Raw genomic sequence first — 27866 nt, forward strand, 5'->3', positions numbered from 1 at the left:
AATAACTGCCATGAGGGAAAAAAAAAGGTTTTGGAACAATAATGCTAACGTGTGCTGATAATTGTACTCGAGATGTTCCCGTGTAGCACGTGACCGCAAGCACTGGAAGGGTCGATTGGGCTTGAACCACCAGCGAGGGGTTTAAATTTAGACACGTCGATGGAGCGAGGCCAACAATACGATGCGGAAATAGAATTTGACTCGCATCCTCCGCAACAACACACACACGCACAACACGCACACGCACGCACGTTAGCATGACTGCAAATAGTCCCTCTCGTTGCGTGAAATGAAATAAGGCCTCCAGCAAATAGCTGCACTCCCCGTTTATGTCTCCAGGAGCCCCGCAAGTGATTCACCTTCAATTTCAGTTGAGAAGAATTGTAATAATAATATGAATAGTGTTCCAAAAATCGATAGCATCGAAGTCAATGCCTCCCTCAAATAGACACCTTGCCCGATGACCTTCGAGGGAGCAACATGGCTCTCGAGTCTCCAGTTTCACTTGACATCAAACAACGACACACTGGCATCAATATTGGTTAAAAAAAAGAATGTCCTCCCTCCAAGATTCACTTCCCTCAAATAATTGTCATCCACGTTGAGGTTTGTCCCGAGTGCCGTCACCGATCACGTCACGTGTAGGCCACAACATACACGTGCTCGACACAAACATCCTCCCAACTCGCACAAGCATTTGAAATTATTTGACGCTGTGAGAATCTGGAGCAAGTTATGCATTAGCGGTCCGCGCATTTTTTTATTCTAACGAGCTGCCTGACATAATTGGATCCTATGGAATAAGATGTATCAGCATATTTGTCAAATTATTACTATTCCACGAGAATCAGGCCCTTCGCGTGTGTTCTGTTTTCCTATTATCATTAGCACGGCATCCAACTGATAACAAGCGCTTGTTACTCGTCGGAAAATGACTGAACAGTGGGTGGCAGTGATTGCAAAGACATACTAGCCTCCACGGTAGTGACTGATCTCGAATAAATTTGTCATCTCATAAAAAGACATCGATTGTCAAGGCCAAAAATGTACAATAGAGCATGAACCTCGCGCCGGCGCTCTCTGTAGGCATAAAAAGCAGGATTGAAGAGCACTAACGTTCAATAATCTTCAGCGAAAACTAGGCTGAGCTGAAATACCGTTGTTACTCTTCGGCTTGGTGTCATATAAAATCGTGTGCGCCATCTAGTGGTTGCCAGTGAAATTACACTCATCGCGGTGCTATTCTAACGTGTGGGCGTAAAATACAATGGCATCAAACGGTCCATTGGAACGAAGGTTTCTTTTACGCCGAGTTTAAGAGTTAGTTCAGGTTCCAGAGTTTGCCGTTCTCGTGATTCATTTTCAGTCACGAAGCAGTTTGGTGTCATGCCGTATTTTCGTGAACATTTTGCACTTGCGTGTTTTCTTGGGAGTTGTCTGACGCAATGAAATGACATCAGAGACCTCCTTTGAAAGACCATTCCGAGAACACTTGATTTGCTCTCAAAGTAGTTTTGTATTTGCTCAATGCAAATCTACTTAGAAGACGTGAAACAACATTCTTCAGTTTAATCTGGAACCGGAAAAAAAAAAGAACAAAACAAAACTCAGTTTTCATCAATTCCCCCCCCAAATCTTGGTCTCATTTGAACTCGATTGAATTCGCTGCGCACTGTTGCATGATTGATCATTATGATGAGGAGGAGGAGGAGGAGGAAGAGGAAGGTGCACGTTGAAGAAGAGCACTGATTGGACTTGATCTTCACCGGGCCGCCACATCCTCGGTGCTCTTTCGCAATCACAACCGCACTTACTGTCCACGGGCAACTTCCTCTCCGCCCCCAACGTCAGCCTTTCACTTTGGAACTAATACAACAACAGTTCCAGCTAACTTCTGCGACAAGAAACATTTTGTCACACACGAAAAAGTAAAAACACATCCCCACAAAATAAAAGCAAAGAACAAGACATGATTTACACTACGTGACGGGGCTCCACTTTTGAGTACAGCGCGACACGCCGTCTAAAGCCGCATTGAGGCGGGTGAGACCGAGTGTTGGAAAATTACAAATGATGGTTTGCGCAGTTGTGGGCGTGAACATGATGTGACAGCCTTTCTTCTCATCACTGACAATCGCTGATTGTCACGGCACTTGGCCCGTGTGGCGACCTTTTAAAAAGCTGTCCGCTGTGATGGCCCAAGCATGATTTTGATACGAACAAACAATAGTGTTGCCTACGGCGTGCTAACGTGTTAGCTCATGTTAGCACATTAGCTGAGAGACATCATATCGTTAGCGTGCCTCTCAGCATGGCAGTAGCAGAGCGGGAGGATGGACGGCTGGTAAAAATAGACGCACGGAGCGGCCGCAGCACGCGCCGTGTGCGGCATTAGCATTAGCGCCATTTGTCTAGGTAGCCTCTCTCCGGCTGTGTGTGGCGACAAATCACCTCGTCGACTCCCCGGCTTGAAACTTCCACAGGCAGAGTATAAATATACGTAACCTATATAAGACAAGCGTATACACGATGTGTCTTTGTCATACGCTTGCGAAAGTGTGCTGCGGGCTTTTTTTTTTTTTTTTTTTTTTTCATGGCGGCCATTTGAGGACAGTCAAGTCTCACATGAATTAAACCATGTAGAGTTAGTGGAACTCTGCGGCGGCCAATAGGTAGCGCCGAAGAGTTTCCTTCGTCAAGCTCAGTCCTTAATTTTTTGGGGAGTTTGGGTTTTGTGTAAGTTTTCAAATTTCATATTTGCTCATAATCAGACAAAATCTCTCAAATGCGGCTGGGAAATTTCAATCACAGTGACATACTTATTTTCCAGTTCCGAGTAAAGCTTTTGAGTTTATTTTTGAGTCTACTCCTGATAGAGGTGTCCACCAAATCTTCAGCTGCTAAGTGAAACTGGCTTCAGTGGTTGAATTTGAATACAAAATTGGAAATATTATTATTTATATATATATATGAAGAGAGAGAGACTTTTTTCCCCCCAGAAATGAGGTTTGAAATGAGGTGATAATTTTTTGAAACACTGTTTCGCGTTTCAAGGCAGGTATTTGGTTTTAAATTAAAAATGTGAAATAAAAATTCAAACCAAAGCTAAAATTCTACAGCATGCTTCGGGTTTCAAGCACAAGTTATTTGGCTTCGGTTTTCAGGATAGTTTTCAAATTGGGGTTTCAAATTGTTGTTGTTGTTGTTTTTATCTATAGTTTATTTTTAAATTAGTATTTAATTTTTTAAATTATTTTTATCATTGAAACTGTTCATTGACATTTTTTTCATACATACAGTATGCCTTCAGGATTTCAAGATTAGTTTTTTTTTCAGTTCAGCTTCAGCATTTTATTTTAAGTTGTTGTTGTCATTTTATTGTCAGTTTTTTTTGGTGATATTATCCTTTTTTTTCCATTTCGTTTCATTTTTACTGTTTACATGTTTTTAAAATGTACTGTATGTATTTATTTATTTTTACATGGACGTCCTGCATATTGTCGAGTGTGACAATAGAGTAAGCCAAGTGATCTACACGCTCCACGCACACTCGTAATCAGTAAAGGTCAAAGTGCAGCCGACGCGTCGTCACTTGCGCTCTCTTGAAGGTTTTATGGCCTGCGGTGGCCCTGACATGACGCACGCCCGCACCGAGAAGCTGAAAAGGACGTCACGTCGCGCCTATAAAAGAGAATCAAATCAATTCATTTGGAATGGACGCGTTATTTATTACGACTTTTATATCATTTCTCGAATGAATCGACACATCGTCGTGTGTGGTGTTGAGCTCCTCAGCAAAAGGAAATGCCAGTAAAAAAAATGGAGCATTGAATGAAAATAGAAATCTACTCGTTCCACCCATGCCTTTTTAATGCTATCATTTATAAAGTTGATTTTTACTTTAGTTTACATTTTGAAACTACATTTTAATATAATTGATTGTGTTTTTATATTGAGTTTAATCCTTTTTTTGTTTATTTTTGATTTTTGTAATGTACTTGTTAATTTAGATTTTTTGGGGATCTTTATTTTTACTTTTCATCACACTGAGTTTGATTATTCCTTAATTTCATTAAACTTTTTTGAATTTTTAATTTGTATTTTTCAAGGCAGTTTTTTCCCCAATTTTTCCCTCTTTTTTTTCAGTTTTTCATGTTGACTTTCTATTCACCGAACGGATTTTCATTTAGTTTACATTTGTGTAATTTTTCCGTGATTGCACTTTTCCTCTGCTTGCTATATTACTTTGTGTATTTTAACTTTGTGTTTTATGCGTAACTTTTTCAGATTTTATTTTTACTTCATTTTAAAATTTATTTTCATTTTTTATAGTCACATTTTCATGTTGACTTTTTGACTTGTGGACTCCTGTAAGTTTAAAAAAAAAAAGGAGAAAACAAACTAAAATGTGATTTTATTTTTATTGCATTTTTGTCATCTTTTCAAATAAGCCGCTTTCCATAAACAAGTGTGTCCGTTTTTCAATAAAAAGGTCACATTTGGCATTCTCCCACAAAATGTCATGACATTTGCAAAGTCGTTAGCAGTGCAACTCTGCCGCCTAACAAAGCGAGCGACATTGTGTAGCCGCCCTGATGATTGCGTCGAGTGCGGCGAGTAATCTGCACCAAAACAAGTGACAGAGCAGTGATGCGAAAAGGGGGAAAAAAAACCCCAAACAAAAAAAGTCCAGACCAAATGTTGTCTGCTGCAACAAAGACATAAAAGTGAACCACTTCTAAGGAAAAAAGCAAGTGTGCGCGCGTCCGCAGGTGGCCGCGTCATATTCCGACACGCCGTCGGACCGCCAGCGAGCAGCAAGACTGTAGTGTTAAAAAAAACCCCAAAAACTTTTTCCTGTGCGTCCTTTTGTTCTCGCATAATTCAAAGGCGGCCGCATTGCTTCTGCCCATTTCGCACTGCGGTCCCGCTGAAAACACGACGGGCCTATTAAATCGGTGCCAAAGTCCACCTCCCCCCCCCCCCCCACCCCACCACAAAAAAAAAAAAAGTGGAAAGAAGAGGAAGCCGCCTTGTTGCAAGGCCGCAATAAGGCAACTAATGATGACGAGCAGAGACTCGAATGGCCGACTTGCATTCAAAGCTGGCTTTGAGATTTGGAGCGGAAACTTGGGAGGATTTGGGCTGCTGCTGAAGTTGAGGCCATCGTGGAAGATGTACAGTATGTTGCCATGTTAGCATTGGCGAGCACTAGCTACTCGCTACATAATCATTTTCACGATGCCAAATTGAGATTGAATTTGCCGACGCACTCCCAAGTCATTCCCATTCGGGCTTCAACCATCGTTTTACGTGCCTGCGTTGACACACCGGCGTCACGTGACCTAGAAATTCATGTGCAGCCACCGTGACAGGCGGCCAAGTCTAAGGGTGGCCCGAATTTGGGGATCTTTGGCGTTTTCATCAGACATGTGAACGTCAAAGACATCTTATATTGTATACGATTATGCAATCAAAGAAGCATCCTGACTGACGATTAAGGAAGTTCGTGATCAATACAAAGCAAACCGATGGGTTTTACTCTCTTTGGTCGGCAGGAAGCATTTTCCAAAGTGAGTCTCGTCGATGTCGTCATTTTAGACGACAGCGGCGCATATCCGGAATCGTCCGTTCTCCTTCATGTTTGTGAGAGCAGATGAGATTGCTGGCCCGGAGGACTTCCTTTGGAGACTGATGGCGGGACAAAACCTTAAAGTGTAATGCAGGAGTGTCAAACTCATTTGACATTGCGGGCTGCGTACGGCCTTGGTAGATGTCAAGTGGGCCGGACCATCAAAATGATACCATATTCTGCTATAAATAACCAAAATAGCAAGTCTTTTTCTTTTTTTGGTATAGTGAAGCACATGAACATGAGAAAATTGTCACAAAACATGTCATGAAACACCTTAGATTTCCTTAGTTAAATGTGCAATTTACTTTTATCATTCACATATATGCATTGCTATTAATAGTATTAATAGTAATTGCTATTGAAAAATAGAGGAATGCATTTTTAAGATTAAACGAGATTGATAAAGAAAGGAATTTTTAAACCATTTACACATGTGCATCTAAAATCGCAATGTAATCCCTGCCACTACTTTACAAACTAAGGAGAAAACAGTGTGCCCCTAGCGGATAATCCATGAATTGCATCTTATAAAAAATATTCATTCAGTGTATTTTATGCATTTTTTTTTCCACGTTTAAATTATCCCGCGGGCCTGATCGAACCCCGTCAGGGCCGGTTCTGGCCCGCGGGCCATATGTTTGACACACCTGCCTCAAAGTGTAATGGGAGCTCGCTGTGTGTGGGTTCTGTCCCCCCCCCCCAAAATTAAATAAATAAAGGAAATCTTACCAGACCTTTCAAATCCTCTCGCTCTCGGTCTTGACACTCAATCGTGACACAATTTAGTCATCTCATCCGTTGGTCATCTCGAAAGTCGGTCGTCTGAGTCATCTTCGTCGATGAGTCACCTCACGCTCGAGTCATTTCTCCTTCACTCGTCTCGCCACTCAATCGTGCTCTCATTCGGCCGGTTACTCGGTGATCCTGCCAACCAATAATTTTCCGTCATCTCTCCAACCGATCACCTTAGACCTCGATCATTGAGTGATTTCCCCCCGCCTCCCACACTCTGTCGTCTCGCCACTTGGTCATCTTTCCATTCACTCACCTCGCACTCACTCATCTTATCACTTGGTCATCTCACAGTCTGCTAAGTCATCACTCAGTCATCTCGACGCTTAAGTCGTCTCGGCATTGAGCCGTTGACTTAAGTTGTCTCGCCAGCGGGCCTCTCGGGATGAACCATCCGGCTCCGCTTCCACCTTTCCTTCACTCATCCTCTCATTCATTTCATGTTACTCAGAGCACCCAAACGCACTCGAAAAAGCTCACGCACGCAAGTATTTTTAGCCCTTTGCCATTTTCGGCCCATAATGGCGCACGACCGACCCCGCCGCTCGCAGCATTGATTTCTGCACGAGGTCAATAGTAGTACAATTTTCAAAAAAAAAAAAATCTCGCTTCTTTTCTTTCTTCTTTGAGCAGATCTTGGCGTTGCCATGACGAGCGAGGTGGAGGAGGAGGAGGGCCCCTCGACGGGGGCGACCATCACCCGGGTGACCAGGGGTGATGAGGTCATTGACCCCTCCTCCCCACACCCGTACCACCTGGATGAGGAAGAGGAGGAAGAAGAAAAGGAGGACGAGGAGGAGGAAAAGGAAGCTATCGAGGAAGAGGAAGTGGAGCGCGATGATGACGATGACGATGCTAGCAGTTCCACAAGCGTACTGGTGGTCCCGTATCCCGAACTGGCCCCGGTGGTCTTCTTCTGCCTCAAGCAAACCACCTGCCCTCGCAGCTGGTGTATCCGCATGGTCTCCAGTCCATATCCTTGAATTTTTTTTTTTAGCCGACCCGCAGCCGCTGCGACAGGATTTGAGGTACACACACTGATGGGCAAGGGTCCAATTTCATCTTTGCTGTCGGTATTTTCGTCCGTGCATTATTTGAGGACATACAACACAGTCATGTCATCGCATCAGATCGGCTGATTTGCTCATCCAGGATATGGACCGAAGCACCGGGCCAGACCTTTCTCACTTTGGCTCGGTTGCGTGGGCTCACTGAGTCACTCGATTGTCACCATCACATTCATATCGCAGCAGACGTCTTCCCTCAATGTGTGAACGCATTTCCATTGTTTTCACACATTTCCCGGAGCTTTTTTTGCAACCATTAAATTTGCCTTTTCCACTGACTTAACACATAATCATTTAGCTTTCGACCACTTTCGAGTCATCAAGCCCTTCTCACATGAAATGGCAAATCCTGCTCAGACGAGAAGTCAAATGTCTTTCCAAACGTCCAGAACTGCGCGGATGTGATGGACTCAATACGCCGGGAATGAAATAGGCCGATCCAATGAGCATTAGCCACAGGCAAACGCGACTACATTGCATTCATTCCGCCGGACGTTCCCTCACAGCCAATCACGTTGAATAACGCTGATTCCTCAACGCGCGCGAGTGAGAGCGAGAGTGTGAATGATTGCGTCGGTAATGATTTCTCACCTAGCGATAACGCCGAAGAAGGAGCCGGTGAGCAACTTTTGTGTAAGGGAAAAGGCCGTGGCATCGGATTTCAGTGACAAAAGAAGTGACAGTCGAACCGCGCTGCAACGTGCCTCCAGGGACGTCACAAATCTGTACGTTATAACGGTAGTTCGTCGACACCATTTCCAAGAAAATGGCCGCCAACAACGACGTACAGAATACAGTGTGAGCATTTCGTACGACTGGGTTGATGAGTGGTGTTGCTAAGCAACAAAGTGGAATCCCGCCCCGTACATTTTGTTCGTAAACACGCTCGTGGTGGCAGTTCGCTTCCGCGCTTTGTCGTCCCGAAGGCCTTTTCACTATTTTGTGGGGAAAATCTGGTCGTTCTATCGAAAGGTGTTCGTTGTAAGCAAAATCGGCAAGTGGAAAACATAATGGCGTGAAATCGCAAACAGGAAATGGGAACGTTGTCGGGGTGAAAACGTTGTAAATGGGCTATGTTGAAACAAGGTCGGACTGTCTACCTTGATGAACAAGGGGGCGGAGCATGATCTGGCCAGCCCCACATTTGTCTTTCTTTTCCTTTTGAGTCGCCCTAAAGTGTATCCGTCCTCGACTGGCCATTGAAAATTGACAGAGCAGGCGAAAGACCGAATCAAATCTGTTTGCGAGGAAGATGAAGAAAAAGAGATGACGCAGCCGTTTTCACGCCAGCATGAGCGCGCCGTTCTCAGTGTTTGTCCGCAGATGTCGACGAGGCTTCGGATTGGCAGCCAGGGACAAAAAAAACAAAACAAAACAGAAAGGCGGCAAATGTTCTTTGCGTGCGTCTTTACGCCTTCCGTCACTCTTCCCGTCGTCTGTGCCGGACTGGAAATGAAACGAACGTGGACGCGACGGAGCGAGTGAAGACAACACTTGCTCCATAATCTTATCGAAGGAAAGCCAGCTAAATCCTCTCATCTTTCATCTTTTTTTTTTTTTTTTTTTTTTGTGTGTGTGCAAAAAGAGATTTCCGATCCACTGACTCAACGTATCTTTTGAGTCTTGCCCATCAAAACGCATGAAATCAAAGCATGTGCGAGATCAATTGTTGTGCTTGTCATCTTAATAATCCACCACAACCACTGCATTCGTAGCTTTCCGGACCCACCAAAACACACGCGCGGTACATTTTCAACCAATAGGCGGATGGAAATCTTCTGCAACTGCTCCAGAAGTGTGTAAAATGGAACGATTTCCACTCAATCAATAATCCGACTCTTTTTATTGGTGAGTGAAAGCTGAAGCTGCACTTGGGGTGTTTTCATATCGCCTCGCAGTCTGTCAAATATAAATCACGTTGACATTTGCAACGCTCACACTGCCCCCACCCTGGTCATTCGCAAATGGCCCGTTCCGTTTTCATGCTGTCCCTGAACTGGTATCCCCCCCCAAAAAATCAATTTCATCCCGGGCGAGATGATGACAGCCTCCTCCGCCGCAAGCTCGTCATAAAAAAAGTCAACTTCTCGATGGGCTTTCGGTGACTTTTGATTTGGTTTGAGCCTTGCGCAACCACATTGTGCTGCAGTTAGCAACGTGCGCTAACAGCAAAGTGGGGGTACACAAAGTCGACCTAACAAACAAACGAGACCAAATAATGAGAGTAGACGACAAACCAAACAAAGAAGTCCCCCCGCCCCAAAAAAACAAAAACAAAAACAAAGACCCGCCAACGAAACGAACGACAGACTAACTATGAAACAAAGGAAAAGCCATTTGCAATGGAATTGGATGAGCTAGCTAAAAAACAAAAGTAACTCACAAATGAGACCAACGAAAGAATGACCAAGAGCAAATAATGAGAAAAATGACATATGAAGCGACCGAACCAAAACACACCAAGCTAACTACAAAACCAACAATCAGACAACATTGACTTACTCAGAAACAAACAAACAAAAAATGTAGCTGACAAATCTTAGGAGTCAAACTAACAAGCAAGGCTAATTAATGAGAATAAATGACCAAACAAAAAAAAGATTCATAAAGCAAGACTCGCAAGCAAGTTTTTTCCAACCTTATTTGGCTAATCTATGAGGTGGGTGGAGCCTGGCATCAAAGTTTGCTAATCATATCGAGCAAGTCTACTCAGTCCATGTTTTTGTCCTAAAGTCTTTTTTTTAAACCTTTGCAGAATTTTTGACTCCTGTCTGAGCTCCTCCAGCTATATGCTAATGCTGCTATCAGTCCCAATGCTAATGCCGCGTTTAATCACCAGGCCCTTGTCAGGCTGCACGCCCGTTAGATGCGCTTTAAAAGGCTATCTTTAGCTAAATCCACCCTGTCCGCTTCGCTTTTCAAGTCGCTAACGAGACGACAGAGGATTCTTGGCTTCGTGTCAAGTTTGTGATCTAAAGAAACTTAATTCGCGATCAAATAATGCGTCAAAGTTTGAGATGGAATCTGGTCGCAAGACCGCTGATCTCACTTTGATGAGACTTTAATATGAAATTTCTTTAATGAGGCGTTTCGGGAGGGGTGGGGGGCTTTGTTGTGGCAGAGAATCATGCAACAGGCTGAAATATCATCACGCTGCTTTAATTGCTGATTTCCTGTCATGAGCTTTTAATTTTTTATTTATTTATATTTTTTTTACGGTGGGGAAAGCACTCATTTGTTCTCTCGTATTTGGCGCTTCGGGCCTCACCCTCAATAAAAGCAGCAGGTTGTCTCCCGCATCAATTATTCAGTGGAACGATGAGCGGCTCTTATTTGGAGATCTGATGTTGCCGCAGCAGTTGGCTGCCATGTTCACGCAGCATTTTATTTCAGTTGATTTCATTTTATTTATTTAGATATTTATTTTTGCGGTGCGCATCAGCACCGTATAAGAACATGGACATGGTAATTGAACACACACACAAACACATGTGAAAAAAATATATATGTCCGTAATCCCTCGCCAATTTGCGCTTCACGTTTTGCGGCTTCCGCAGTTGACCGTATCAATAATAAATAAAAATGAGGAGAAAAAAAAAATGCAGCCATATCGCATAAAGACACGTTTCAAGGTTGACGCGCATTTGTGTGGCGAGCTCCACACCTCTCGTATACGCACACGTGAACAGTTTGCGAGTGACGAGCGAATCATTAGCGTACCATTAAGGCGCCTGGTGTGCGACTGGCGTGCGGCTGTTTGTCACCTTCACACACACGCTGAATTAGCGTCCCCTTTTAAGCGGCCCCTTGTTAGCAAGAAGAATATTCATGCGTCACCTCTGGGACATAACTGAGAAGACACTTCGCAACCTGCGCAGTTCTGGTAAAATGCCATTATTTCCCCGTATGAAAGATAAATTGAATCATGATGATGAAATAACATTATTGTAACATGTAAAACGCAATTGAAAAAGCAATGCATCTGTTGGAGGTGAAATTTGAAAGCTGCTTCAGCAAATACATTTTTTTTTTTGTGCTTTCCACTAATGTCAACTCGTTCAAATTGATATTGTGTGAGTCATACTAATGCATGCGTGTGGGCGGGAGTGCGGGCCAAACAATCGGTGGACTGATTCAGACGTGCCACACAGCAGAAAAAGGTCAGCGAGAGGCAGCAGGAAAACGATTCTCCATTTCAGTTGACTCTCATTCCGTATTTTATTTATTTTTTGGGTTCTCTTGCGAACGACCAACTCAGAAGTCGGCTTCAAGTTTGAACTCGTGACCAAACAAACATTAACCGTTTTACTCGCCAGCAACTTGGATCAACAGAATTGCCACACTCGCACCCTCTTGTTGTTAGGCAGAATTCATAGATCACAGTCAGTCACCCGAAGCCCAAGAAATCAAAAAGGAATCAAACTCATTTTGCCAGTGCGACAAAACGAAGGATTCTACTCAAAATCTGGACAGACAAACAACACGTGTTGCTGGGCAGAATTTGTAGGGTCACTTTTAGTTGATCCTCCTAAAAATCGCAAACTCAGGCAGAGATTTATGGCGACCCACAAAGAAGAAAAAAAGGCCAGGGAGAGCGACACGAAAATGATGCACATTATGGCAGATTTTCAGAACTCACTTTTTTCCCCCAGATATTTGTCATAGAATTTCATGGACTAAAAAAAAAAAAAAAAAAAAAAATCTAATTTAAGATGGCAGACATGGCAATTGTGCTGTGACACAGGTGCCAGTCACTCTCTAAACGAGCAACAGCACCTCCTCTTGAATTTCAAACAAATCAAGTAAACAAAAAGGGAGACATCAGGTAATTGTAACCAACGCCCAACTGACGATCTGGGCTCTCATTTTTGCGTACTTTTAAAAACGAACGCAGAAGAGACATTCTTGCTAGCTAACAGACACAGACGGCGTTTCTCATTATCGAGAACGCAGGACTACGGACAGTCTCATGAACTTGGTGAGTACGATCTTGATAAGACCGGTCCCAAAGAACGTACTTCCTTCAGAACGCTGATGTCGTTGTCATTGGAACGTCTGTGTGTACTTCGACTCACAAATGTGAGTCTTCTCCTCCACTGTTGGATTAGCCATTTTGATAGCATCGCAAAATGCGTCATGTGATATTTTTCCCGGCAAAGTCTTCACCATTCACCAACTGGTGAGTCTTTGGTTCAAGCTAGCAGACGACAACAACATTCGGGTTTTCCACGCGTTCTTGGTTTGTGCGTACTTTTGGATTTTGTTTGAGAAATTTCGCACTGTTTATCACCCAACCTCGTTGTGTTGTTGGACTCTTTCAATTTCTGATTTGTTAGCTATTCATCTCGAACGAGGGCAGCGAGTGTCCTTGATCGTTCCAAACTGGTATTTACTTGCGACTGACTGGAATTTTCTGGCATCTAAAAAAAAAAAATCCCATCTCTGATCTCGAGGCCTTCCGGGGATGTGAAAAAAATCGTTTCTGACGATGACAAACAGGCCATTTTATGGTACGTGTGCAAGCTATTAAAATGTCTGCTCTACGGCCTCATGGCCTATTTGTCATTTTTAATGTTTTTCTTAAAACACTTGTGCCGAGGAGATAATTGCCTCCCTGCCACATCTGTGGAAGTGGATGGCTAACGTGGAGTGATTTCGCAGCCAGATTATTAGCAGAACTACTCTTAGCTGGCTAATAGATTTTCCTGATGCCCCTTTGAAAGCCATTTTTTTGCGGGTTGAAAAAGTGGCAGAAAATGCACGAAAGGTCAAAATAAATCGGGTCCAAATTTTGGTGAAATGAACTCTATGTTTGTGACTCTGTAAAATAAAGTGTGAGATAACTGGTGGATCTTGAAAGTTCAACCACCACACACTCCAAAACACAGAAATCGAGCGAGCCTTTTGATCTTGGTGACTTCCCAAACACAAATTGTGCAGTACAGCGCACCGCCATCAAAACCTCATCCCATCTGTGAATTATGGTGAGTGGCGGAGGTATCGTGCTTTGAGGTCGCTTTGCTTCCTCAGGGCTTGGATACATGGCTATCACCGAAGCAAAATTACTTCCCAAATTTATCTCAACAAATATTGTCCTGTACAGCCCACTGCCATCAAAACTTCTTCCCATCTGTCACATGTGGCGAAGGGCGCATTGTGGTTTGAGAACGCTTTGCTAACACAGGGCCTGGACGCAAGAAAAAAATGGATTCCTGAATTCCTAAACATTTTTTAAGAGAACTGTGCAGCATAACAGAAGCAGTCCATAGCTCCTGATTATTTGTGTCCAACAAGGGAAGGCTTAGGATTCTTCAATACCATGACACTGTACAATTCCCACAGTTGTTACCCAATAGGCTGAAAAAGTGTCGTCAAAAGTCTTTCAAATTTGCCTTTCAAATCTGAATTGGAGTTACAAATCTGGCCTTCAATCCAGGGTTAGGCTGTCAAATTTGGTTTTTGAACGTGAATCAGGCTTTCAAACTAATGGTTTAAATTATGGTTTTAAGCCTTGCGTCAAGTTTCGAAGAAATGTCAGAGTTTAAAATAATGATTTGCAGCCAAGGGTAGGTTTTCAAGTTTTGGTTCCCAACTTTGCAACCTTTGTTAAGGTATCAACAATTGTTTGGGATTCAGATTGCGTGCATCAGTGTGTGTGTGTGTGTGTGTCCATGTTTTTGCTGCTGGTGGGCACAACAAGCAAACCTACACACTCAAAGTTGGCATGGTGCTGCATCACGCACACGAAAGGGAAAAGAGCCCAGCAGATGGTCCAATCAGGACTGGATGGTGTGTGTGTGTGTTTTTGTTGAAAATATACTGTGTATATAAATATAAATATATATATATGTATATATATATATACACTTGACAAAACAAAATACCACCATTTCAAAAGTCAAACTTTGTTTCCTATTCTCAAAAAAATAACAATGAAGTGAGTATTTTTGTTTCCAAACTATTTTATTCTTTGGCTTTGAAAAATCAAGCCCTCCAAAATACGACCCTGTTGATGGAAAATTCACGATTTCTCAAAATGTTCAACATTTTTCAGAAATCACAAGTATATTCTTGGGATTGCAACCCCCCCCCCCCCCACCCCCCATCCATGAAGACAAACAAATGAAGCAACTATTAGTCAGGTTGTAGTTAGTTGCGTCCCCGTTCCCCGAAGTGGTCCCGGCGTGCGGCGCACAAGGCTTGGCACTTTGTCAGCTTGCTGAGCTTTGACGTCTCCTCCCTCAGGCAAGCTGAGGAGGTGATGGACTGCTAAATGAGCTCATTCGGCGCCCATAATCTCACCCAAACCAACCGCCAAATGTGTGCGCGTGTGCAAGCAGAAAGTCATCAAATGTTCAGCCTGTGCTTTCATAGATTTGGAAATGATAAAGCGCCGATTTCATTGGCCAACTGGTGACTTATTAAAACACACACACACACACACACGCACACATTCACACACACACACACACACACACACACACACACACACGCGCGCGCGCACGCACCTCAGAGCGGCTTTTTATATAGAATATTTAGGGAGGTTTTTTTTTTGTGTGCTGGTTGCCATGGGAACACGCGTCTCAAGGAATCCCGTGGCAGCTGAGTGGGAGACGCACGGTAAAGTCGGATGGAACGCGGAAAATTGAAGTTGTACTGTGTTGGGTCACAACGAGCGGCGGCGGAAAAGGCGCCTTTGAGACGGGCTTCAAATGTAAAGTGATTTGGATTTCTTTTTTTCAGGCTTCTTAGAAGGGCAGGTGAAGTGGAGGTCATTTCTGTTTTTTCTTATATGTTCCAGGTGCCACCACCAATCCAAACATGCTATTTTGATTAACACAGCATCCATCCATCCATTTTCTGATCCGCTTAATCCTCACAAGGATCACGGGGTGTGCCCGAGCCTAGCACATAGTTGTTGTTTTGTTTTGTTTTCTCCCCGCAAGGTAAACAACCTTAAGGTGCCAGAAAACATTCCCATCTTTCCAGAGTTATGATCCCTTTTTTTCTGTGTGTGTGTGTGAGAATTTGTTGATTTATTTATTTATTTGTTCATTTATTCATTTTTCAGGACAAGGACAGAGGCAGTTGCAAATGTGATGATTATTGCTATTCCAGCAAGTAAATCGCCTATAAGGCGACGTTCCAACAATTTCTGCCAAATACATGCGTCCTGTCAAAAGACAATAGGAGTCCCGGTGCAGAGCCCTGGGGAACTCCACTTGTGTTTGTTGTCATGCTCGCATCGGTGCCTGAGAGTAATTTGTGGTTGCCCTTAACCAGCTGTTTGATTTTACGTGGTTTGAGCGAGTGAGCATGATGGTCATCCTGTTGAACTGCGTCACGCTGGGAATGTACCAACCCTGCCAGAACATCGACTGCTCCTCCGAACGATGCCAGATCTTGTCGGTAAGATTCTCCTTTTACTTCCATTTCACTCACCTTGAAAGCTTGTCTCAAAGATCGGGCACATTATTGCTTAACTGTCCAAAACTTTTTTTCGGTGGGGGTGAGGGAGGGGGCATCTTTTGAGGACGAAACTGCCTTTGATGTTTACAGAAAATGTTTAGAATACTCAAACGTGTTTTTGATATTCATCGACATCTTCTTTATCATTCTCCAAATTATCTTTGTTTCTAAAAATAAAGTATACGATAAAATTTTCCGTGATGTCTTACAAAAAAGGTTCTGCTAAATCTACATTTCCTTTGATGTTATGAAAAGACAAAATTACCTCAGAAGTTTTCTGTTTGTTGAGGACTATAATTTGCCCCGCCCCCAAAAAAGTTTTGTGCAATCAAAAGTGTCTGTCTGATGTTTCCAAAAAGATGCATTTCAAACTTTCTTCTTTTTGATGTTTCGATTTTGAAAACCAAATTGTCTGGCATTTTAACAAGAATCTGTTGGATGTTTCTGGAAACATATTTTTGAACTCCTAATTTGCTTGATGTTTACATCTTTCTGAAATATAAATTGACAGTTTTTACCAAATCAACTGTTGAAAGACTCTCAGTTGACTTGTTTTAATGGAAATGTTTTGATGACTCTAAATGTAAGTCCTGACTGATTAGTCGGATTTTATTGACCAATATTAGTGCACGGTTTGCTGATTTGTGTGCCTTTTGTTTTGAATACACGTGGCCCTATTACATCATAAGACAAATCGAATGACATTCAAACACCCCCCCCCCCCCCACGCAAAAAAAAAAAAAGCCCTGCCAAATATCGGCCTAAAAACACACACAGAATTCACAAACTGTATGTCGAGCCCTACAGCAAATTGACGTTAATATTTATGCAAACGCGTCTTTTTTCAAGACCGTCTTTGGATTCGGATGAAAACAAATGTCACTGTCGACACTAGACTTGCCTTTTTGATGTTTTTGAAAACACACGCGGTGTTCCACACACCGTGTGACCACCACAAATCGAGAGGGGGCTTCTTTTTAAGCCCCAAAATTCCAGAGGGCCCTGATGAGTGAGTTTCCAGGTAAACAAAAAGGGGGTCCGAAAGCCGATCGAGGGTCCATTAGGCGCCAACGAGCAGCCTTGGCTTGGTTTGCCTTTTTCTCAGCGCAGCTCTGGCTGGGATGGACGCCCACGAGAAGCTCCCGGCTGTGACTCATCACCTTAGCATGTGGGCTTCATGCTGTTGTGAGCATCTCGCTTGGCAGAGCCCCCCCCCCCCTCCCCACACGCCCCCCTCGCACCCGTGTCAAAGGTGGACGAGTGTGTGTTGCGTGCAGGCATACGTATCAAGCCGGTTGGCGCGAGCACACACACTTGCACAGCACACACATGCAAGCAATTGATTGGTCTCTCTATGGGAGGGTGGTTGTGCAGTCGGAGCTAATAGAGTTCATCCTGCAAGAATCGCTAGCGTAGAGCCCCCCCCCCCCACACACACACACGCACACCGCGTTCGATATCCGCGTGGCTTTAGTGGGCAGCGCCGAATGAGATCGATGGACTCCTCTTGGAAAAAGTCCACGATGAATAGTGTCGGCTCGATTGCCGATGCCGCCACGTGCGTAAAAGCTCACAAAAGTGGCAGGGTTTTTTTTTGGGGGGGGGGGGGATTTATGTCTTTGGTGTTTCTGAAAATCAACCCCAGGTTCATTCCAAATATTTATGAAAGGATGCCGAAATTGTCTTTGTGCTGCTGACGTTGGCAGAACGTGAACGTGAAGTTTTTCGCTCACTCGAAATTGCCTTTGATGTTGCCGAAAACACTTGCTAGGTTCGAGACGAGAAATTGTCTTTGAGCTTCACCGTCTCTACGAAGAGTATAGAATTGAAATTTTGGTTTTTGCGAAAGCGAGTCCAATTTAGTTGGTTCAAGACAACAACAGGGTGTCTTTGATGTTCCTGAACACCCACGACCGCTAATTGCCTTTGATGTTTACCCACATGTAAATTGTTCATCTCTGACAGTTACAAAACAGGCAATCTAAACTGGCTTTGTAAGAACTACAAAGACAAAGAGTTTACTTTTAAATTGCCTTTGACGTGCACGAAACTCAGCTCACGCAAATGGCCAAAAAATAACAAAGACGGCAGGAACAGAAAGTCAAACTGAAAAAAAAAAAATGCCTCCACACATGGTCCCGTAGATTACTCGACAACAATTGACGCGCGCGTGCACTCCTGACATGCAAAGTGTCGTTTAAAAAAAAAAGGTCAACAAATTTGCGCACGTTAGCATTAGCAACAAGCGCCTGACATCTCCAGAAGGCAAACGCCGACTCGGACCTTTTTGCCTTTTCCCTCCGCCACGCGCGCGGTAGCGCAAAACAAACGCGAGTTGCGAGAATCCGAAAGCCGCGGCGAGGCTGTCATCCAACAACAACAGCGACAGCGACATCGACAGCTCATCTTCGGTTTTGTGCTGTCAGCAGCCACAACACGCATGAGCCCGAGTTTGTGTTTGATTTGCTTTGGATTTGTTCTGCTTTTAATGAGATGCTTGATTGAAGCCGAGACTGGAGGGAGTGCGGCCGGGGCCCAGGCGGGGAGCTTATCTGATTAGCACGCTAGCAAATGATTTTCTGCTCCATTTAGAGTTGGAGTGGGGGGGGGGGGGGGGGGGGGCTGATTTGATTGACACGAGGCAAAGTAAAAAAATAACAAGGAACCAACTTGACTTGATATCCATTAGCATCGCATGCTACCAGGGTTTTCCGTTTTGAATGTTTTTTTTTTGTTGTGGTTTTTTGTTTTCATGAAGTTAGTTTGAATGAATTTCGTTAGTTCCGGTTGTGATGATGAGCGCAAGATGTTTGGTTTTTGTGACCCGGGCAGGCTTTTGACGCCTTCATCTACATTTTCTTCGCCTTGGAGATGGTGATCAAGATGTTGGCGTTGGGAATCTTCGGCCGCCGTTGTTACCTCGGCGACACCTGGAACCGCCTGGACTTCTTCATTGTCATGGCAGGGTAAGGAAGGCCGAAATATTAAGAGCCGACGTGATTTTGCCTCCGATTCTAGTTTCTGTTAGCAATGTCAAGTCAACAAGTCAAGTCAACTGTATTTCTAGAGCACTTTCAAACAAGCCGTCGCTGCATACAAAGTGCTGTACGTGGAGCAATTTAACACGCACAATAAACAGTAAGACAAATCGGTAATAAAGGCGGTAGAAAGCACCAAACAGAAAAACCAAGAACAAATCTAAGTCATGCTGAGTCGAATGCCAAAGAATACAAGTGAGTTTTGAGGAGGGTTGCCGAATGTTCAGCGGGAGGTCATTCCAGAGAGAGGGACCAGCAACAGAAAAGGCTCCATCCCCAATGTGGACAACTAGACGATGCTAAATTGCCAAACGTTTGAATTTGCGTCATTTGAGCCGAGGCGGGGCAGCGTATTGACGATCTGCGATACAAAGGAAACGAATAAGAGGCTTCGGTTGTCAAAAAGGAGCCCCGGTGGCCAGTTTCACTTGGCAGCATGAAATGTGGGAGGTAGATCCCCCATGAGTAGACCCACAAAAAAAGTCTCAAGAAGCCACAGCAGCAAAGACACCGCAAATCTGCCATGCTGCTTTGAATTAACCATTGTTGGGTCATTTTGATGATTACTCCTGATTATTATTATTTTTTGTCTTTGATAAAATTGCCCGAGAGAATCTGTCCTCTTAATACCAATTTTTGAACGGCATCTGCGAGGCAGACGGGGGACTCTTCATTGCTAACTGTTGTGAGTTTTCAATCGTCGCGCGCGTGCGTGTGTAGAGCGCGCCGGTTCAATTTGATGATTCATCCGTTGAATTGAATTTGTGCTTTCACTTAATTAGGTATTCAATATTAGCGCCATATTACCGCGATCGGCTTGACACTTGCTGCTTGGCCGACAATGACGCCCTAACAGTTGCGTTGGTCGGCATCGATTACCCAGCATGCTTTGTGCCGCCGACTTAATGAATCTCGCGCCAGGTGCGGCGGAACAGCTTGAGCCGACCGCTCCGTGACAACCAGGCGTAACAATGAAACGTGCGCGTCGCTGCCTTTTAAACGAATTCAAAAGTTCATGTTGGGTTCAACGGCGTCATAAAATGCAAAGTTGAAGAAATGTCACCATGGTTTTATGAGCCTTTAAATTCAGGCTTGTTTTATGGCAAAGCACCTTGATAAAGTAGATTAGCGCGCGAGCATCATTTCTCTTTGGACGCCGACCTTTAGGACGCGGCGGGAATTCAGCGACAAAGCACCGCGACATCCGCGTCGACATCCGCTCACCCGCTCACTTCATTAGCCACGCAATCAAATGAGATCCACCGCAAGACGAACGGGACCCGCTGAATCGTTGGAAATTCAGGCTTCAAAAGTTAGCTTAGCATGAAATGTGGTAGGCATGCTGTATTTAGCACAAGTCGCCCCCCCCCCACCCCCCAAAGAAAGTCTCAAGAAGCCACGTCTTCAAAATCAAATTAAGCAGAACATTTTGGCTCATAGTGACCACACATCATTGGGTGATTTTAGCCATTTCCTCGCATCCATTCAGGCACGCAGGAATCGAACCCAGTACCGCTGCACTGTGAGGTCGACGCGCTAACCACTGTAGCACCGGGCTGCCTCCCAAGGAACTTCTGTCTGATTTTTACCATTTTGACGTAGCACGCAGGTGTGTGATGCTAAATCGTGAAAATGTTCATTCGTTTTGATCATGTCTGAAAAGAGCCAGGAAGTCCGCCATTTTGGCTCAAAACAGCTATTTGCAGGCGTCTTATTAAAAAGTAGGGTTTTTTTCTGGCGGTCACCAAATGTGAGCCTCGCCAACTCCACTGACGGGCGAGTCTTGGTCAGTGTGCGCTTGACGTTCGCGCCACGTTCCGGTCCCCAGTCCGAAGAATGTCCTCCGACGAACATCTTCCTTCCATCTTGCTTCTTCCAACCCTGTTCCCCGAGTTTGGCCGCGTCTTCCCCCCCCTCCGATCGCGTGCGGCAGAGGTGTTGGCGCCAATTACACCCGAGTCGGCCGCGTGCGACCGGCGGAGCGGCACGGCGAGGACGGCTGCGGCGCGATAAAAAGCCCCCCGGGGAACTTGGCGAGCTGCGGGAAAGGGATTAGCGGAAGCGGCAAGTGTGCGCACGTGCAACTCGGTGCGTTGAGTGCGTGAGAACGCCCGTGCCGCCGCGAAACGGCTTTTCCCTGGAAAAGGCACGCTCGACGGCATCTTGAATGCCGCCAAGCGTGACTCCCCGGCCAAGTAGCATCGTCTTCCGCGGACGTGTGTTTAATTGCGGTGTGTGTCCGCGGACACAAAATAATTAATTGCAATATATTCTCATGTTTTAAGTGTTGGCTTCGTGGTTAAAAGGGAGCTGAGTTTTTTTTTTTTTAAATTCTTTTTAGCAAGAATGCATTGCGTGTGGCCCGATTAGGCTAAATGCAGGACAGTGGTACCTCTAATTCTGAAATTAATACGTTTAATACGAAATTAGAGTTTGTAAGTAGAGATGCGTTTTCCATGTAAATGCCCTAATCCGTTCCAAGCCCCCCCCCCCAAAATTCAGACCTAAATGTTTTATGAAGCATAAAAATGCATCATGTTAGAATTTGATTATTGCACAATAAATGAGAATTGTGCATCATGTAAAAAAAAACAGAATCGCGTAACTTTGAACTGCATCGTCATTGTTCTTTTGCCCTCTTTTTCTCTCTCAGAAGTGGTTTTTGCCTGGCGTGTTGTAAAGAACTGATCTAAGGGCGTTTGCTTTTGTTGGCTTTTAACAATCCTTCGAAAAATGTCCGAGGCAAACTTCAGCATAGTGAGCGATCGCCCGACTTTTTCTGGGTGATTCACATTGATGTCAAACTATCGGCATTCGGTAGAGGTCCCTCTTAGCCAATGGGATGCCAGAATGATGCTCGGTAGTAGCCAATGGCAGAGCAGCTCGAAGTATGATGCGTTCAGGAAACCCGGAGCTGCGATTCGCAACCCACGCCTTTCGTACCCTGAAATTTCTTTTGTAACAAGAGGCAAGATTTTCCCGTTGAGGCGTTTCGTAACTTGAACATTTCATATGAAGAGATGTTTGTAAGTAGAGGTACCACTGTACTGCAATTCCTCGCCATTCCGGTGCTTTGCCAGTTTTTTCAAAATAAATATTTAAAAAAAAAAAAACATCTAGAATTGTTAATTAATCAACGAGAAGCGACTCAGCACTCCGCATTCTTCGCGGCGGGAAGCGGCTGCCGCACTGTTTGCTGTTGCGTCACTTCCGCCATCTTTGTACAGAGTGACACGTTCCGTGACACGTTTGTGTCCCGCTTATCTCAGATGTGACGATGATCGGTGTTCTTCGGCGTAACGTCACCGCCTTGAATTTGTGTGTGCGTGTGTGTGTGTGTGTGTGTGTGTGTGTGCGGGTTTGAGTGTGCGCCCATTCAAATGAATCAGCGTAATGGTTGAATGATGCGTGAGGTCACCGAGTTAATAGCGAGTGTCTGGAGAGATGCTCCCAGTGATTAAAATCTGCTTAGCATCTGCGCGCCAGTCGTTTGGTGTCAAGCGTCTTGAACCCTCGTTAGTTTCCTCGTTGATGTTTTAGCGCGCAAGGTACCTGTGACCGGAACGAATGGAAAGAATCCACAAAAAAGAACAAAAGAAAAACGTCCGGGCCACATGCAGACGGGAAAGGGTACGGGTGATGAATGCGATGGCGTCCGTCACCAGTTCTTACCATGCAAAATAGAAAGAAAGTGAATTTGAAAGAATCCACAAAGTGAAGTCCGCGGCAAGCAGAAAATCATTTGGCACAACGTCGACTTTTGGTAAAATTGCTGTAAAGTGATCGGACGTGCCATATATTCGCCGTTGCTGTCAGCGTGGACAATACAAATGGACCATGTGATGAAAAATGAGCCTCGAGTTTAAAAAGAATAAATAAAAAATCAGCGCGCATGGGTATATAGTTATGACGATTATAAAATACGAAGAAAGTGGTTGGCCGTGGAGGGGTGAGTCGCGATCGCGAGAAAAGATGATGCACTTCATAGAGAATGGCATGCCACGCGATGAGTCAGTGTCCCTCCTGCTCTCTGTCCGTAAAAAAAAAAAAAAAATCATTGTCATTACAACCCTCTCTTGGTTTGTTGTTTTGAGGTGTCACAAAAATAATCAAAACACAAGCCCGGGACTTTTTTTTTTCCGCAAAAAGTTCATTTTCTTCCTCCCCCGTGGTCCGAAACCGGTGTGTTTTGGTCAAACGTGGTCAAATTCTACTGCTGATGACTAAAGAACGGGAAAAGGGAGCAACCCGACTTCCGCTCGTGGGGCAGCGACGGCAGCGTCCATTCATCTTGTTTTAAGAATTCATGGAAATGGTTTCCATCGGCACAAAAATGAGGCCGCTAATCGACGTTTCAGGTTATTTGCCGCAATTAGGCGGCCGCGATGGGCTCGATGATAAGCGATATGTATTTACATGGCCGGCTGCGCGGGGCGTCTGCGGCCTTTAACGCATTTTGCCTGATGTCAAACGCAAAGACATTTGACGCTAATGATAAAAGTTAATGTTTGTTTGTCGATGTGAGCGATGCGCATCATGGCGAGCACATAAATCGGGCTTAAGTGCAGTCCGCGCGTGCGCGTGTCCGCAAATTTTTTGTTGTCATTTGATTTATGACTTACTAAGTGACGCCACACTTATTTGGTTGATTTTTTTTTTTTGGATTTGTTTTAGGCTGTCGTAGTGAACGCTGAAAAGACTGCAAGTCAAAGAGTTTATTCTTTAAGTTAGCAGGAGATCACATGACCCAGTCGAACGCTTTTCAACTTGCGCTCTACTTCGACTGGAGTTACACTCGCAAAGTGTGCAAGGAAGTTGCGCTTCTACTTTTACGCTGAAGTTATCACCCAACCGCGAGGTATGTTTTCACTTTCACTTTCCAAATCTCTCCAAGCCTCTACTTCCCGTTACACAAACACAAATCGTCAGCGTGCGCCGCGAGCGCCGCCGTTCCGCTCCAGAGCGCGCCCCCCCCCCCACCGGGGAATCGTCCGCGGGGCCGACTTGCGGCGACGAGAAAAGTAAACACGGAAGGAAGAGCGGCCCCCTCGAGAGGCCAAATCCACATGGAAGAAAGAAGCCACGTGTTTTTGTAATTGCTGAAAGGAGGTGGGGAGGAGGGGGGGGGGGGGGGAGGTGTTCTCATTTTCGGCTGTTTGCGTGATGCTAAACTCACGCTGATGCGAAAGACGCCATGTGCAGTGGCGGAGCTAGACTTTGATGCTCGGGTGGGGCATGGGGTGGCCGAGGCTATCTCAGGGCATCCGGAAAAACAAACATCCATTTTTATGCTGAATACAATTTGTACACACACACGCACACTCACACACATCTAAAACATTGCAAATGCACAGTCCAAAAAAAATGTTCTTAGCTACAATGTAAAATTTCAATTTTCCATTTTCTCGACACCCGATTGTTGTTTCTAGGCTGGCGTCACTTATTGTCAACGCAATGTTTAGAAAATCTCCACTTTCAGCCTCAAATTAGGTCGGGGGGGGGGCATAGATCAATGCTTCATTGAATATTTGAATATTTGAAGTGTTCGCACACTGCGGGAGGATCAACGTAAAATTCGGCAGACCAGGAGACACTTGTCCACGCTTTTATCGCCAGTAGGCTTGATGATTGTTACGGACTTCTTACTAGACTCCCTCAAAAGAGCATCAAACAGCCGCAGCTGGGGTTCTGACCACGACAAAGAGATCAAACCATATTAGTCCGCCCCCAAAGCTACAGGTGGCTCCCGATTGTCTGTAGAATAGATTTAAAAATTTTGAGAATAGATTTCCGCCGACTTAAAGCCCAGAGTTCAAAGTAAACATGGTGAAGTTGCACGTAGCTGTTCTGCTGCGCACAAATTTGATAAGGTGCCAACAGAAGTGAAGTCAAGCCCCGAGTTTAAATGCTTTTAAATCCACGTTTTTTATTTCCCCGCCTTTGATTTAATGTCCTTCCAAAAATGCCAAATCATTTTTATCTTTTCTTTTGGAAACCCACTTTTCTTCACTTTGACACGATTGTTTTTAAAGTTTTGCCTTTATATGTGGCACGGCGGCAGGATACGATTTTGTGAGCCACTTTTGTTTTCTCTGCCTCGCTCTGCTCTTGCGAAGCGCATTGAGTTATCTCGTGTACGAAATATGCTGTCGAAATAAAGCTGCCGTGCCTCTCTTTTTCTCACTTGCATGACCGCTCACGGCGGCAACGTCGCCTCTTTAGAACTCGGTGAACTCCAACCTGGATTTTTGACGCTTGTCGAACTTGGCTTTGTCCTAATCCGGGGTAGCGTCACCTCACAGGTTGCGAGGAGCTTCAACCGTGACCCGTCAAACCATTCTGAAGTTCTCGATCACAAGTTCAAACTCCAAGAATGCTTTGACGTTTTTTTTTTTTTTTCTGGAAACGTCTTCTTTCCTTTTCCACTTGATTGGAAATTGGCTGTGCAAGGGCGATTTTCCCTGCTTTTTAATTTCAATACGCTTGTGTGGGTTTCTGACATCTTGACACCCAACCTCCACGTGAGCTCAGGATTCTTCTTCTTCGCGGATGCGCGAGAGCTCGCGCTCTCGTCTCCAGCCCGGTAATTATCTCCCAAACTCGCTCCGTCTGACTTCATTGCCGTCATTTTATTGCACTCGATCATCTCGCCGGGTTCTTCCCCTTTTCATCTGGAAGTTGAGGTGACGCCCGTATATCCCTCCGCGATCTTTTCTCGTGGTCGCAAACGGACAGAAATGGGGCACCGGTGTCAAATGTCCTTCCAGTCAAAGTGAAATTAAATATCGATTGTATATTTGACGCACCACGGGGAAGAGTGTCGTCAACAAACCTAAAAAATGAATGATTACAATTGTGCAAAAAAAAAAAAAAAAAAATGCAGACAATATGTTTTGGTGGTGCAGGTGTCGGTAGCTCTTATATGGCTTCTAAGATTGTCCTCTCTGGTGTTTGAGGTGTGTTAAAAGGGAATTTGTGCCCGATAAGAGGGTCCAAAATGGGCCAGGAAGTCGGGGCGAAACAAAGAATTCTGGAAATGTAAAAAAAAAAAAAAAAAAAAAAAGAAAACCATGGGAAGAAGACATTGAAAAAAAAAACATTGGCCAACAAAACAAAATGCTTGAATGCCAAAGATATTTGAATGCTTTCTTGATCATTTTGGGCTATTGAGTCCTAAAACGACATCCGTTTCTTTGAATTGGCTTGACTTTATGAGATATTCTATTTTGGACAATGAACAAATTGCTTTTTCATGTGCTTTGACCGTTTACAAAATGTATTGTGATCGTTTGCGCTTTGACGCCACCTCTTTTTTGCGTTTCACAAACTTGTTGACCGCTACTATTTCCGAATTTTCCAAGTCCAAAAATAAATGAACAAATATTCATTTGGTTTTTGGGATCGATTTCCACATGAAAGACGATTGCCAAATAGAAAGCTCTCTTTTGTTGGTTTTTGTTACCGATGTGTCGCTTTACGATTGTATAAGTTAGTTGCTCCACGTACAGCACTTTGTATGCAGCGATGGCTGTTTGAAAGTGCTCTCGAAATACAGTTGAGTCGAGGTGAGTTTTTCGCCGTCTTTCACAAATGAAGACTGTTTGGCCGCGCTCGAAAAGACCGATAAGACGGACTCATCAAAGACGTAACATCAAGAGAATAGCCAATGTCAACCTTTGCATATTTTTCGCAAAAAAGAGATCTGTATGCAATGAGACCAAAATTTGAGGCAATTTACAACAACAACAAAAAATCCATCATTTTCAGATTCACATTAAAATACCCAAACGTTCCAGGTTTTTTTTTTGCCGCATCTATTTTGCATACAGTATTTCCACTTACCCGATGAAGAATTTTTCTGACAGCATGCCAAGAAAAATTGACCGTGTGCACATGCGCGCCTGTGATCTTCTTTCAGCATGGTGGAGTACTCGCTGGACCTGCAGAACATCAACTTCACGGCCATCAGGACGGTGCGAGTCCTGCGGCCGCTCAAAGCCATCAACAGAGTGCCGAGTGAGTCGCAAGGAAGCCGTCGTTGCAAATCGCTCGCGGCAGCACCCCGAGGTCAGCCGCTTGGGCGTCCGCTGTCCGTGGCGCCGGACCCGTTATTGCAGTCTTCACTTTTGGAATGCAGTTGTCTTCAGCATTTTTTGGGATGTCACCCGCCTGGGCCAATCCCCAAAAGGGACCCTTCTCAATCGCAAGGCGGCCGAGTGTGTGAACGAGGATGACGTGGTGTCGAGAATTGTTTCTTGCCTCATTCGTTCCTCCTTGCGCTTAATTATTCCACCGCGGCATCAAGCCACGATGAACCCCCCCCCCGTTGCCTGAACCGACATCCAGCAACGCCTCGGAGGCAAACGCGCCTTCAGTCGCGCATGCAAATCGGCGCCGATATTGACGACTTGTTGTCTCGGTGCACCTCGAGGAGAACGCTTGTGCGCAACAGTCGTTTGGATGGAAATCATTTGGGAGTCGAACGGCTTGTTGATGCGCCGTGTTCTCGTCCTCGTCCGCCTCGCATGCGAAGGACATTTGGAAAATTTGAGAGATTGCAGTATGTAACTTGCTAGGCTTGTCTATCGTGAGTTGACCCATTTAAAAAGAAAAAAAAGTCTCAAACACACAGACAGTCGGCCATTTTGATTTACGACCGAGACTGCGTGAAGGCAGTTGAGACAACGAGGCACGCCTGGACGGGACACAAGTAGCTGGGGGGAGCGGTGGTGAGACGCAAGGAACGGGACTGTCGAGAACAGGTGGAAATGAAAACGCTACGAGTGTCTGGAGTGAGCTGAATAGGAGCCATTCGAGTAAACAGGACGTGTAAATCGGGACATAACCAAAATAAGTCTCATCAAA

At 44.7% G+C, this 27866-nt stretch overlaps 1 protein-coding gene across 3 annotated transcripts in view; it reads left to right on the plus strand.

The window, feature by feature from the left end:
• The window catches only part of cacna1ib (calcium voltage-gated channel subunit alpha1 Ib), a 77209-nt gene that overhangs the window by 8419 nt on the left and 40924 nt on the right, over positions 1–27866 (plus strand). For 2 of the 3 annotated variants that reach the window (XM_086119980.1, XM_086119981.1), the window contains exons 1-3: positions 14336–15903; positions 18796–18929; positions 26920–27017. In XM_086119980.1, coding sequence (XP_085976106.1) covers positions 15811–15903; positions 18796–18929; positions 26920–27017 — 325 coding nt within the window. In that variant the 5' untranslated portion in view covers positions 14336–15810. Of the gene's footprint in view, positions 1–7060; positions 7401–14335; positions 15904–18795; positions 18930–26919; positions 27018–27866 lie in introns of those variants that run through there. The other variant, XM_086119982.1, reaches the window with a different exon arrangement.

Source organism: Hippocampus guttulatus, chromosome 9 (assembly GCF_054856545.1).
Source record: "Hippocampus guttulatus isolate MCC_2025c chromosome 9, RoL_Hgut_1.0, whole genome shotgun sequence".
Taxonomy (NCBI): Eukaryota; Metazoa; Chordata; class Actinopteri; order Syngnathiformes; family Syngnathidae; genus Hippocampus; species Hippocampus guttulatus.